General features: G+C 35.0%; 3 protein-coding genes across 3 annotated transcripts in view; 2 read left to right on the top strand and 1 right to left on the bottom strand.

Moving 5' to 3' along the window:
- Window positions 1-276: 276 nt before the first annotated feature.
- Window positions 277-1,584, top strand: LOC130636932 (P2X purinoceptor 7-like). Its single transcript, XM_057446782.1, has 2 exons — window positions 277-704; window positions 1,032-1,584. The coding sequence occupies exons 1-2, from the start codon at window positions 277-279 to the stop codon at window positions 1,201-1,203; spliced, it is 600 nt and encodes a 199-aa protein (XP_057302765.1). The 3' UTR covers window positions 1,204-1,584.
- Window positions 1,585-2,386: 802 nt separating this feature from the next.
- On the bottom strand, window positions 2,387-4,101 carry LOC130636177 (uncharacterized). Its single transcript, XM_057445813.1, has 4 exons — window positions 3,629-4,101; window positions 3,379-3,492; window positions 2,706-3,303; window positions 2,387-2,524 (listed from the first exon to the last, which is right to left on the bottom strand). Exons 1-4 carry the CDS (start codon window positions 4,022-4,024, stop codon window positions 2,433-2,435), a joined length of 1,200 nt encoding a protein of 399 aa, XP_057301796.1. The 5' UTR covers window positions 4,025-4,101; the 3' UTR covers window positions 2,387-2,432.
- A 3,857-nt stretch (window positions 4,102-7,958) lies between these two features.
- Window positions 7,959-15,070, top strand: part of LOC130636179 (replication factor C subunit 4-like) — a 126,886-nt gene continuing 119,774 nt past the window's right edge. The window contains exon 1 of the mRNA XM_057445817.1: window positions 7,959-8,014. The gene's annotated coding sequence lies outside the window, so the exon portion shown is untranslated. The remainder of the gene's footprint in view (window positions 8,015-15,070) is intronic.

Genomic DNA, 15,070 nt, shown 5'->3' on the forward strand with positions numbered 1-15,070 from the left:
CTGATTTGTTCTTGCGTTGTTTTAAAGGAAAATTAAGCCTCAAACTTAAATAGCATTATTTCGGTTAACATTATGTTCGTTTCCCAAATTCTGGTCAAAATTTTGAAAAATAAATATTATTTGGATTGATTTTAATATAAAAGTTACCCCTTCTATGAGCGAACGGTAAGCGCCATTTAAAATTTCTGAGGCCACGGCTGATTCTGGGGAATGTTATATCGTGACGTATATTACGCTGAAGAAGCATAAGCTTGCGCTAAGCGAAAGCAGCGAGATATGGAAAATTCAAGCTCCTGCTCTGACTCTCCTATTTCAGAAGTAGAATATTCAAGTGACTCAAGCGAAACGTCAGTAACAGGATGTTACATGAATGAGCCTGAATACTCCAAAGCAGAACTTGAAAAAGTGACTTATAAATCTAGTGATAGCGAAGAAGAAGACGAATTGAATTCAAGCAGACTTGAAAATTTGCATTGGTGTACTTGTACATGTTGCGTTATTTATAATTGCTTCACTCTTGTGGAATGCAAGTGTTGCCAAGAATTTTTCAATTTATTGAACGACAAGTTGAATGATAACAAGTGCATCACGATGCACAAGGATTTTGAAATTTTATGTTTGAACCGCACAGTGTTAGAGACAGCCAGCATACGACATCGACGATATCAGAAAAAATATAACGAACTCTCCACATATACTAATAAGTAAGTCTTTCTTCAAAAAATATGTTTCTCGTAAATATTTTCACAGACCATATTTCTCATTGTCACACACAAATAAAACGTTCTTCTTATCTTCTCACTTTTCGCTTTATAATCTTACAGGTCCATGCGCTATGAAAATACACACCATCGTAGATTATTTAATTAAATTAAAAATAATGTCATTCCTTGAATATCTAATAAAAAAGGAGGAGAGCCCATGTGCCTCAAATGACAAATTTGTTTCAAAGAAGTTTTGATGAATAAATAATTTCTTTCGAATATTTTATCCTGGTTTACACTATAACGTAAACTTTGATTCCGTTGTAGGGAAATGAGGTACACCAGTTACCGACAGTACACGGCCTGGGTACATTATTATGAAAGGCTTGGAAAAGGATGTCGCGTGGTGATTCCAGCTTGTGTTGTGCGGAAAATAAGGGAAGAATTTCCTGATTCAGATAGAAAATATACTGGATTCAAAGAATTTGTTGACATATAACGGGACTTAACATTTTTAAACAAACAATAACAACAACAAAAAAGCGAAATAAAGTACAACGGACCAGAGTTATTTTTTGAATCGTTTTGCATAATTCCGTTTCTCTAAAATTTTCGAAGTGTCAGGTCTGGCCGTGTGGGCAATGTTACGTGGTCAACTAAGCTTGTTTACAACTTCTTTACCAGAGATCTTTACCTTTACCCCACTTTCCTTTCTTTCAATTATGTCATTCATTATCGCATCAACAAAACTGAAAGACTTGGGTTCTTTCACAGGTTTCGCGACCCACTCTTTATTCAATTTGCTTGAGACAAACTTCCACTTTTTTTCACCGACCTTCTGACTCCCTTTACGCGCGCATTTTACAACAGCCTGCTTTCGACCAACGTTATTGTTATGGTTCAAGATAGCCAACTTCACTCGGGCGTTCATCACATTCAACTCGAAATGTTGCCGTTTTGGTGCGTACGCTGTTATCAGTGAGTGAAAAACTTCCACGCCCCCTGTGTGGTATGGTTCGCAAAGAAGTTCCATATCCTTCAAGTTTTTTTTATCAAGGACGATTTCTTCCAATGCATTATACGCTGGCGAATGTTTCTCAATCCACTTCTTCTTTCGTGCCTCAGCACTAGAATAGGCTTCGTGTCGGCACCTGGGATACTTGGGATATTGCTTCGCGAAATTATGTTTATTCATAACATGTTGAAGTATCGACTTCCACATTTGCACCAACAGCTCTGGGTCACCTTGGCAGTTTTCGGCACACCAGAAAAGATTATTTCCTATTGGTTTGATCCAATCCTGTAATATTCGCCTATCTTTTCGTTTTACTAATGGTCTAAGTTTGGCTTTGATGTTCTTAGCAAAATGCCATGGATCATACCGATGCATGATATCTAACCTGTTTTCCATTATCCATTTAGCGATTTGCCTGTTTCGGTCTGTGCCAACTCTTCCTACAGGATAGTTATCGGAACTTAACTGCTCAAGGCAATTTTTGAAGCCTTGTAACTCCAAGGGCGCCGAACCTTTACCGGTTGTTGTTTGGATTGTGGTTGTCGCAACAATTTTGTTAGACGCTGACGATTGTAAACTATATGTGCAATACTTAGCAGATTTACCAGGTGAGTCAAATCTGCCATCGGCAAGACATGCTTCATTCTCTCCCCGACTATCCTCTCTTGCACTGGCAATATTTTTCACGAAATGGTCGTTTACAGTTGGGATTATCAGTGATCGTGAACATCATAGTATGTTCGTTGATTGACAAAATTTAAACCAGAAAAATTCGCAACTTTCTTCACCCTTTCATATGTGTTTCCTAAAATGGTAATATATGATTTTAGGTGATCCAGACTGCAGCGTGCTGAATGAGCAGCGAAAATAACAAAAAGTCAACATGTCCGAGAGATGAGTTTGCTTTCAACCCGTTTGAAAACATGGCATAGCCTGCTGTAAATTTGCATATCATCATGCAGCATGCAAAAGAAGATTTTTTTTACCTGAACAAAATATTGCAGAGGATAGCAACAAATTAAATGCTGGCATTTTTCCAAGCATGGGTTGACTTTTCCAGTCAAAAACCACATGCTCATTGATGCAATACCCTTTGTATAGTACACACGTTCCCTGCTCACGCTTTTCGATACTGGTTGCGGTTCCATCACATGAACGACAGGGCAGTAAGTTAAATATTTCATCTAGCATGCTTTCGGAAACAACAAATTTCTTTTCTTTTAAAATGCTTCGTTCGGTTTCATGAGCATCACTAATATTGATTGACTCTTCTGCACTTTCAGCGATGTAATCAGAGTCTTTTTCATCGTCAGTTGGTAAGAATTGTAATGACGAGTTTATAGGAGAGAGTGAGACGTCCTCACAAACGTGCTTTCTTTTAGAAGGAGTGGAGCAAACAGTTTTTTCTTTGGAATATGCGTGATCGTTTACCACAGCAACGTAATTAGCAGAAATGGAATAATACTCGGGAGCTTGCATTTCAAAGTCACATGATTCTAACCGATCAGTTTGACAGCTTCTGTTTAAGTCGCTTAGTGATATTTCACATTGAACTCCAACGTTCTTGTGGGTTGGTTCAATAATCTTGAAAGATAAAATAACTAAGTTTTACCGAAAAAAAAGTTGCAACAAATCAAAATCAGTTACAGCGTGACTTACATCCTTCACATTTATGATCATGATGGTTTCTTCTTCAACCAAAGTTGGATTTGTTTGAACATTCACAGTTTCGTTTTGAGAAACTTCGTTTTCCGTTAGCAGATGGCCGATAAGCTGTAAAACACAAAATTAAATACAACTCAGTGTAAACAAGACCTAAACAATATCATTTGAAAACACTCCAGAGGTAGTCTAGATAAAAAATAGAAAGAAAACTGATGTAATTATATGTTAGAAAAAAGTGACCAACTTCAGAACGTGCTAATTCTTCACTTCGTCTAACAGATAATTTTCGTTGCTGTAAATGTTTTGTGCCGTCCATGTTTATTTCATCGTATGTTTTGTGCGAAAATTTTGTTGGCACTGCCCCTGGTACTAACTCTTTCTTTTTTCTTTTCGTAAAATATTCCGGCAATGTTATTTCTTTTTTTAAACAATCTGGGTGAAAATGATCTTCGCATAACACAGCGTCTTTACCAAATTTCAACGTATTGATGTTCACATCGGCACGACCCATGTTGTTTATCCATCTCAAACAACGCAACTTTTCTTCGTTACTGTTCGGTCGAGGAATCATAAAAAAAGACTTCTTCACCTCTCCTTTCCCAGTACTATTTCTACAGCCATAAGCTTTACAAGTAGGCATCGTTTTTGGAAGAAAGATAACATCAACAAATACGCTGTTACGTTTGTTCACATTGTGTAAACAACTTTAAAAAAGATGAAAAGCGTAAAATACGTCATAGATCTCCATCGCAGATTTTTTAATATTTAAACATGGCGATTACTGTTGTCAACTTTTATGCTAGAAAAGGGATGTAAATTGAAAGAATTTCAATTTTTTTATATACCATCAAAATAAGTAGGGTTTGTAAAAGATATTTCCGAAGAAAAAAAATTTGGGCTTAATTCCCCTTTAATGCCTACACAACTTCCGAATTAAGTCCTACTTTGTTCTCACTTATGAAACTTTACCGTAGTTTAAAACAAGTGCAAGAAAATTCAGATTCTGGCTTGTTCTTATTTTCTAACAAAATTCTGACTCAGGTTGTTAGTTGTAAAAACAGTTTTGTTCCTATTCATCGAAAAATATTTGGGTTCTGTCCTTATACAGTTGTTCTTACAAAAAGTCCTGTCCTGCGTAGTCCTGTCACATTTCCTAGAAATAGGTATGGATGATTTGAAAGTTATTTTTACGTTTTTTCCTTGGTTTGATGTAGCTAGCTTACTCAATTACTTTGTGGTGCCTTGGAAAATGCTGTCATCCTTCAATGGAATCAATACCTAGCTAGCTACCTCTAGCTACAGTCAGAAGAAGAAAATTCAATCCATAAAGTATTAACAAAACTCTTTCTTTTTAAATTTTTTTATACAATTTTTAAATATTTCCTAAATCTCAAGTTGCTTCTTTTTTTGTTGTATCGTGGAAATAAATTTAAGCCACCAATCCAAAACTAAGGGGGGAAAATATACACGAGCGTGCCGATAAGCCACCAATGGTTCAATAAACTATAAAAATTAAAATTAACTTACCATGTGTGGTAGCGAAGTTCTTAAAAGAACTGTTTTTGATGGTTTTTGATAACATTTACTTTAAAAATAACTTATATATAAACTTTATTAACTCAAGCGCCTTCTTGCAACTGTCGTCCGCATGATGGTATGTTACAAGAAATTGCATTTCGGGAATGCTCCGGGCGATGTTGGTGGACAACCGCCAATTTTATTCGCAAAGTCGCCCGAACTCGTCCTTGTATACCTCTTCATTCTTTAAGGTATTTGCTCATTTGTGGTTAAAAACTTTTGTACTGTTGCTACTAGCGTTTCTTTACTGATATATGTTCTAAATCTGAACTATTTTATCAAACGGTGCCTTTACCTGGAAGTTCTACTTTGTTTACCTACTTTCGAATGTTGTTAAATTCTTCAACACTTGAACCTTGCAATAATTTTTTCAAGAAGTGAACTATGTACGACGTGTGAAGTCACGAATGACCAAGTGGACTTATGTTCGATAATGGTGGCAACCGTTAATGTAATTATTGTTTTTGGGAGATTAAGTTTGGACATATATAAAAATATTTAAAAAAGATAAAAAAAATATTCAGGGCTTCCTCATTTTCTTTACAACCCTATGTTTTTGCATTGTGTTTCATGAGCTTACAATAATGTGGTATAGCTAAGTTATGATACGTAAAAACTACTCTTGAATGACCCTTTAAGGATGTGAAACCACATAATAGACCTTACTCAAATTTCGTTTTTTTCGTAACTTTTGTGTTCCGTATGGTAGATTAGTGTGCGTGTCAACTGGCCAAAAAAGCCATAAGTGTGAGGGCAAGCTTGGGCAAATTTTTAAATGCAATTTGTACTTTCCAAATGAAAAACAGTGCTTTCAATTCTGTTGTATTGGCTACAAAAAGTAGTGATCTATATTTTATGTGGTTAGCCTCATTAATTCCAATAAATTTACCCTGTCAATTTTTTTCAGGAGGTACAACATAGACGGTTCTAGAGTGTTAAAAAGCTTCCATTTGAGCTACAGAAACCTTTTAAATTTCTGTTCAATAAGCAACAACTGTTACGTGGGATTGAACCCATATAGGAAGTGAACGCTATACCGACTGAACTACCAATCCCAAAAGAAGACAACCCTCAAAATGACTTTATTAATTATATCAAGCATATTGTATCTAGTAAACACTTTTTGAGCACTCTGTCCCAAAAAATGATATATATTTGTAGCTTAGAAATTTAGCTCTAAATGTCGTCCCTCAAAGGCACTGGATTTTAATGTATTTAGAGACTTTGCTATATATATAATATAATATATTATATAAAAATGTTTTCTGTTTCTTTTTAGATTGTGTACAATTAGAGCGAGGAGGGATGTTATCTTTCAATACGTAAGATAAAAAGAAGAAAGCGAAACCTCACACCGCGTTGTTATTGTTTTTCTGTCAAAATTTTGAAGCTGTTTTATAAATCTTGATAAAGTTAATAAATTGTTTCTGTAGATTGTTTGTTTTTGTTTATTGTTTCCCGTGAGTTTTCGAAACTTATTGCAGCAGATACCGTGGCTTCAAGAAATCGGTTTTCATAACTAGTGCCGTTATTTTTACGTGAAAAAAAAGCAACCCACAAGCTGCTTCGTTCGCCTTCTCATCTCCGAAATCGTTTAGGCGAAAGTCTCTATTATTATCGCCTTCTCATCTCCGAAATCGTTTAGGCGAAAGTCTCTATTATTATCTGCGTTCCAAGTATTATTTTCCGGTTGAAAGAGTGTACCTTACGACGCGCATCCCCCTAATTCGTGGCAATTTGGCACACAACGGATTGCACAACTCGATGCATTGCAATTCTTTTAGAATAAAGGTTTTAACTTTATAAAAGTATAACTTCGCATGGATTTTTGGCGCTAAAAGCTTCATCAATGTTGGATTTACGTCGGCCAACACTGACAATATTGTGATTATTATCAATATATAATTTTATAATTCTGTGGAAAGAGGTTTTACGAAATTTCTCATGTATCGTTTTTGTTTAGTTTCGCGCGATCTAAATTTCTCGTACCTTCTGAAAAGAAATATTCCGCATATATATATATTGTATTTTTGCCAAAAATCACTACTTTTGCGCAACAAGTTGTTGTTGATCCACGGTGAGTTTATTTTACAACCTTGTCCCCAGGGTTTTCTACGTCTATGATATTCAGTTTTGGTGTATTCCCAGATGTCAGCTGCAGTAAGATGTTAGCACCTCGCCGTATTATATCAAAAAGAAGCAAAAAACACTAGGGACAACGAATGGCTAGTTTCAATTTTGCTTGCAACTTGCGTAATGCTTCGCAACCTTTTTTTTAATTTCTAGTTTTAATTTCTAGTTTAAAATTGAAGCTAACATCATGTAAATAATGTTATACTCAAACTAATAAATGTAACATAAACCCAGAAACAATTGATTTCAAAGGTAAAGGCGGATAAAAGATCCGGCTCGTTGGACCAAAATGAGGGAACCAACAGCTCAGAATTAAAGGATTGTAACGAAAGAGGTTCTTCTAAATTATGACATAAATATATATAATCAAATAAAATCAAAGTATATGTTTACGGCGTTCGTATTTCCGACAATAGTTAGACCTACAAAATATTAATGCTGCTAGTTCCCGATGGATATAAAACGTTGACCGCAAGATTAGGGTTGTTATTTTCAAATTTTATTATTTTTTAATGTCGAGTGGGAATTCTAACCCGTTCCAGTTATATATATATTTATTAGCAAGGTGTCGTAATTTAGTGACTCGCTCTGGATTGGTATCGATTTTTCATGATGTAATGCTGCGATGACAGCCCACTTAAAACATTCTTCGTCATTGTTTTTTGGGTTGATGATGGCCTTTTTTGTTTTTATCCAAGATGGTAATTTGATATAGGAGGAACCTCGTGTAAGCTGCAGTTTGTGAAAATCTATATCCAGGTGCATTATTCGATCGATTGTAAACCCACTCTGCGGTAGAGTGTGAACTCAAAAAGATTATAAGAAGGACATTTCAGTAACTATTTAACTGCAAATAACTGAAAAAAGATATAAAAACAGATAAAAAAACTCACACTATTTCTAGGTCCTTGAGTTTAAGGTATCAGTAAATCTGCTATCAGTAACTCACATAACTAATCAGTAACTAACTCTTGACTTTCAAGATGGCGTCGATGCGTACGGACATACTCTTGTTAGTGGCAATACTTTTTGTGGTTTTATATTTGAAAAACTGGATTACTGGATTACAAACGATTACAAACGAAATCGAGCACACTTTTACAAGAGACACTTTGAGAAAATGCTTTTCATTTCTACGTAGGAGAAATGAGAAGAAACCTATTTGTTTAATCAAGGAACTTTTCATTTGTTTACTTTTGATAAACTGTGGAGATATTGAACAATGTCCTGGGCCAGCAACCTACTCTGAGAGTCTTAAAACGTTTGCAATTCACGTGGCATGAAAATTGCACACCTAAACATACAAGCCATTACAACATCTTATAATGGAATCTGTGACTTGTTTGGAAATAATCCTGATATTAACATCCTAACGTTATCAGAAACTCATCTTACATCCCAGACTGAACATAACAGTCAGATATTCAAAATTGAAGGGTACGTGTTCGGGAGATTAGACAGGAAGAAGGGACCTTGGGGTGGCGTTGGCATGTACATAAAAGAAGGCATAAACTATAAACGTAGGGGCGATTTAGAACGGAACTGTCTCGAAAGGTTATGGATAGAAATTTTTATCAACAATGCTAAAAGTCTCCTCATGACGTCACTGTATCGACCTCCAAACGATTCAAAATATCTTGCAAAAAATTTTGATGAACAGTTTAATGACCTATTATTGAAGGTGTCAAAAGAGAAAAAAGAAGTCATTATTCTCGGTGATCTCAATAGTGACTATCTTGTAAAGAGCGATAATGACAATGTGAAAAATATTTTAACGATTCATGGTTTCAAACAACTAATTACTAAACCAACCCGTGTTACAAAGAACTCAAAAACACTTATCGATATAATAGCTACCAACAAAGAGAACATTTCAAAAACAGATGTAATTCCTGTTTCCCTTAGCGACCACGATATGGTAATTTGTGTCCGCAAACTGAACCATATGAAATACAAAACAAGATACGTTACGTCACGTAATTATACAAAATACGATCCAGGACAGTTACAAAGAGATCTTAAAAACACTGATTTTTCTGACGTATTCAATGAAAACAATGTACAAAAAGCTACGGAAAATTTTACCGATATTCTAACAAATGTTTTCCAGAGACATGCTTCCAGAGACATGTGTGAGTAAGAGAAAAAATCTCATTTTTTTCAAAAAAATTTTTTTACGCATTCGTATAGAATCGAATACGAGCTTTTTGATAGAAAAGAAAAAAATTGTAAAACAATATGAAAGAGTCTGTCCTTATTCCCAAAAACCTTCTTTACATTCATAACACACATAACTTATTATACTCACAAAAACACATTTGTGAATGTTCATAAATATGTCATCTTGAGAATAATTTTTACTCACTTTCAGACGAGCGAACTTTTATGATAATGAAATTACCGTCATAAAAGATTATAAAAAAAGCAATCGTTATTTTTATGTGGAACATTGTTATATTTTTTTTTTTCATTTTTTTACCTTTAGCATCTGTGTCCTTTCTTCTTATTATTTGTTATCTTACCCATGTTGTTTCGTTATGATCAAAGTGTGGAAGTAAGTAGACATGTGCGCATCATACAGAAAGTGTTAAAAATACATTCGTTACTATGGCGACGAATGAATTATACAGAAAATAATCAACTTTTAAAAAATCTTTACAACTCTTTTTCACAGAGTTATTTTTTTCAGAGAGTATGCCATACGTTAATCTCCATTTACAAAACAATAAAAGCTTTGAGGAGGAGGGTGACTTTGTTTTGTAAAGGAATGATACATTTCGGGTGCTTTTTTGAATTAAGGTGTCAATGTAAACCTAACTCGAGTTATGATGCTTTTTGTGATGAAACGAAGGGAATAATTTAGTACTTAACTTTGATGGGAAATATCTTTAAAAGTAAAAACATTCAAGGCATAATTCAAAAATGTTCCCGAGATATATGTATAGTGAATACAAAATTGCAAACAGAATGTATAAAAATTTTTTAGTTTTGTAAATGGAGCAAATTTTCTAAACAAGGGGGTCATTTTTAAGGCGTTTCTTTATGATCTAAAATTATTTTTTTCAAATAATATTTAGATCATTGTCTAGATAATTTTATATGCTTTTGGAATATAACTAAGTCAATGCATTGACCACCATTTAATTTTAGTTACACGATTTTTAATACATAGCACTTCTTTCCCTTACTCACACCTTAAAAAACGTCATAAAGGAAAACCAACTCCCTGGGCTGGATGTCGCTATTAAGCGTGATATGGACCGCCGAGATAAAGTCTTAAGAAAAGCCCGAAAGTCTGGATCAGATGCAGACTGGAGACTGTATAAGAAACTTAGAAACTTTTGTAATAACCGACTGAGAACTGCTCGAAGGAACTACCACCGCAGCATGCTGAATGAACATCGTCTTAACCCGAGAAGTTTCTGGAAGACCATTAAGTCCATATCCCCGACCAAAGCTAAAGTCAACTCGTCGCAACGAAGCAACCGCAATGCAAAATCGTTCGGTACTTTCTTCTCAACAGCAGTATCAAAATTGAAAAAAGCTCATTTTCTCCTCACTAATCTTCTCTGGAGAGTTCCGAAGTATTATTCGGTTTGTACCAATTCAACATTCAATTTTCAATACGTTTTTGTAGTTTTTGTGCAAAAGGAGCTTAAATCACTACGACGGAATAAAGCGGCAGGCATTGATAACTTGCCACCTGGATTGTTGAAGGATGCCGCTACTGAAATCGCTCCAGCACTTGCTTATATAATCAACTTATCGATCGAGACAGCTACTGTACCAACCATATGGAAAACAGCTAAAGTGACACCTGTACATAAATCTGGCAATACCTGTGATGAAGCCAATTATCGACCAATATCAGTTTTGGTTATTATGTCAAAAATATTGAAAAAAGCCGTTCACAACCAGTTGAAAGAATACCTTGAGCAAAACAAACTCTTGTCCAATAGACAATTCGGCTACCGTGCAAAAAGATCTACAAAAATTGCAGCCACTCTATTCTTAGATAGCATCAGGAGAGATATTGACAAAGGCAAATTGGTGGGCGCAGTCTTTATGGACCTAAGTCGTGCCTTCGATACACTCAACCATTCCACATTAATTGCTAAACTGAAATCATACGGAATCAGTGGAAATGAGATTAACTGGCTTAACAATTACCTTTTTCAAAGGAAGCAGATCATCCAAATCGAAAACGAGCTTTCACCAGAATACACCGTGTCAACTGGAGTACCACAGGGGTCACTATTAGGACCTTTGATGTTTTTGATTTATTTTAATGACTTCCCTGACTGTATAACTCATTTAAATGTTATTATGTATGCCGGCATTACAGTAATCTATTTTGCCCACAAAGACAAAGCGATTATTGAAGAATGTCTCAACCCGGATTTCGTAGCAATTTCAAAGTACCTTGAAGAATCACAACTAGTCATCAACTTAAAAAAGGGCCAAAACGGAATCTATGCTCTTCGGTACATCCATCAAACTCAACAGGATATCCGAACCTCTCAAAATCAAGTATCGGGAAAGCACCATTAATAACACTAACTCGTATGAATATCTTGGCAACCATATCGACCCATCCGTGAATCTGAGCCAAAACTTCGAGAAACGACGCAAAAAAGCTTCTGGCGGTGTCCGGCTACTGCAAAGAGTTCGACAATACCTGACTAAAGAGGCCGCTAAAAAGGTTTTCAACTTGATGATAGCACCTTTATTAACTTATTGCTACTTAACAAAACTTCAACTCACTCAAACTCAACAGTCTTCTCTACAATCAATCGAAAGGTGTGCTTCACGAATAATTTATGGTCCCGAAAACGATAAAAAGATAACACTGATAGATCAAATGAGGAATGTCAAAACATGTCTTACAGTACGGAAATGTGTTGATGAAAATGTATGTAGTCCGATAAAAAGCTATTTTGAGTTGAATGAGCACAACCTTCGTACAAGAAACCAAGGCTGTCTAATGAAATTACCTAAACTAAGACTCGAGCTAGGTAAACAAACATTTGAATATTCGGGAGCAAAATTGTATAATGATCTCCCATTGAACATTAGGCAAGAAGCAAATTTTTCAAAATTTAAGGAACTTTTAATTTCACATGTTTTTAACTAATTCAACTCTTGTATGAGCATCCAGGAAGGCAGCAAAGATTCAGAGGTTGTTTGGTTGTCATCTTCTCTTCTTATTCTCTCTCCTGCTAAAACCTCGGATGACCCCATGCCTTTTACTGTGTTATAAATAAATAAATAAATCATATATGTGTATATTTTTAGTTTTTAACCATTTATTATTACTTTTTTCTTATTTCATTTATGTCTCTTTTTATAACAGGTCACACAATGATAGCAGTTTTATATTTTTGTAAATACTGAAGTGTAATTACCTGTTTGTAAACATTGAGATGATATAATAATAATAATAATAATAATAATAATAATAATAATAATAATAATAATAATAATAATAATAATAATAATAATAATAATAATAATAATAGCATTGGATTTTCTACATGTATTTTAATTTGTGCAAACATATTATTCAGCAGCTCATTTACATCAATGCCTTGAAATACCTGCATGAGTCTGCTATTAAATACCTTTTCAACTCTTGCGTATTGATCAATGTTTGCACATTGATGGTGTAAATCTTCCGCTCCCTCTAGATCTGCATTAGGCTGAAAAGCAAGCATTTTCTCCTTTTTCCACATGATCCACATAGACAACTGGACTTTAGCGGATCCTATATCTTCCACCTGTTCTACAATCAATTGTTCAACATATGGTCTCGCCCTTGTTATATAACTATCAACGTCAGCTTTTTCAATGCCAGGTATTCGAAAACTTCCAAAAGTCCTGTGTAGTGCATGTTGATGCTCTCGAGGTGTAAGATCAGCTGGTTCTTCATATAAGTCCCGGACGTCTTCGTGTGGTCTACCTGGGCTTCAGCTTCAATTTCATCATGTAGCGTTGAGTTAAGTCGTTTTTTTATTTCGTCCTTTATTTTGTCAACGGTATCCCGCACACTCTGCAATCGAGCGGGAAGAGCATTGGTGGTGGATGCTACTGGTGCTGATACAGCGTTGTATATTTCGCTGATTGCATTTATAAAAAAAACTCATTTTGTCTCTTTATTTTATATATTTTTTTTATGAATAAATTTTTTTAAAATGAACAGAAATTGAGACAGCAAATTTCCGCCCATACGATCTAACCATAGTCATAAGAAAAAGAGATAGTCTGGTAATTCCGGGCCGTCCATAATGTGTTCCTATTGTTCACAAGCAGATATGTTTCTTAAATCGGGGTGGCCAGTTTAAGACTGCACGGAATTATCAATAATGGCTGCCCATGGGGAGGATTTCTTTGGTGAAGATGATTTTGATGCAATCTTGGCTGTTATTGATGAAGATTTATTAGAGAAAAATCGTGATTTAACTAAAGAATTATCCGAAATTGTTGAAGAAATAGTTGACGACCCTTCTGAAAGCTGTTTTTCCTGTGATATATGCTCCAAAACATGCAAAACACAACGGGGACTCACAAGACACCGAAATGCGAAACATCGTCAGCCACAAAATCAGTTAAATGACGACAGCCTCACTACTGCTGAAACCAAGCTCCATCCGTTATACTTTAAGAAGTACACCCAATTAATTGCAAGTAAACTTTCTAAAGATGAATGCTATAGTGAGAAGACCAGAAATGAATTTGTCAATTATGTTATTACAAACGACGATACAAACTTTTCCTATAGTTTTGCCAGAGATGTGATTGGTAGTTTTAAAGGCGATGCTGAAAAGTTTTATCCGACCTTCTATAAATCTGTGTCTGAAAATATTGTTTTCAGAAATTTATCAAATCGAAGCTCTATTCTCCTTGGTTTTGAAGTGGCTAATCACGTACTTGCTCATCTCACTAATTCAACTGTAAAAGAAAACACTGTAGAATTTTCTTCCCATGTGAATTTTTCACCCAAAGAAAGAAACATAATTCAATATCTAAGTGCTTATGTATTTAGTACCCTATATCGTCGCATTAGGACATCAAAAAAATCAAGAAGTAAGCTTAGAGTTCAAAGTTTGGACATCTTATTAGCTGGAAAGTCATGTCTTCTTGTGGAAGACGATAAAAATTCTGATTTAGTAAATATGAAGGACAGAGGAGGGTTATGGTCAGTAACCGATGATGTTTTCAGAATTTTTTGTTGTGCAGAACTTGAAGTTCGTGCTCCAACTGCTAATTTTCACCATACAATTGATAGTAAGAAAATTGTTCAGACCTGCTTGAGAACCCTGTTGTGCTTTGTAATTACAAAATAACATTACACTCAACCGAAAAAGTCACAAAAGAATTAGCAATGAACTTACTTGAGCATCTCATCATGCTTTATGTTCGTGTTCGTGTTTTTTCATTTGTGAAAGATGTGAGCTGCACAAAATTGCATCAAAACAGAAAAAAGCTCGATCTCTACGCACTGAAATTAAGAAATCTTCAAGCAATCTTTCAGATGGACATTGACACTAAGAGTCCAGAACAGTGACTATAAACCTGTTACAACTGCTATTTTTATAGCAACAAATTTTAAAACAATATTATTTTGGCACATGGTATAATAAATAATTATGGAAGTCTACAAAAAGGTCCAGGTAGTGTATATAGGTTTTAAGGTGTTTCAAAATATTTTTTATTAATGTTTGTGTTAAGCAGAAATACAGTGCTTGTTCTTGCTTATTAAGTAAATTTAATGTTTTTTATAAATGTGTGGCTATAAAAATAACCGTTTTTAGTTTCTTCTTTCTTCCAAGTGTGTTTAATTGCTCTTACGGCATAGATGATGTGCATATTTTTACATGGCTAGCCTCACAAATATCGAGGGATATACCCTGTCTATTATTTCCAGGAGGGGCCATGGCGTAGATGGAGAGTCCTAGAGTATTTAATGCTCATTTTG

This window comes from Hydractinia symbiolongicarpus, chromosome 3, assembly GCF_029227915.1.
Source record: "Hydractinia symbiolongicarpus strain clone_291-10 chromosome 3, HSymV2.1, whole genome shotgun sequence".
Lineage (NCBI taxonomy): Eukaryota > Metazoa > Cnidaria > Hydrozoa > Anthoathecata > Hydractiniidae > Hydractinia > Hydractinia symbiolongicarpus.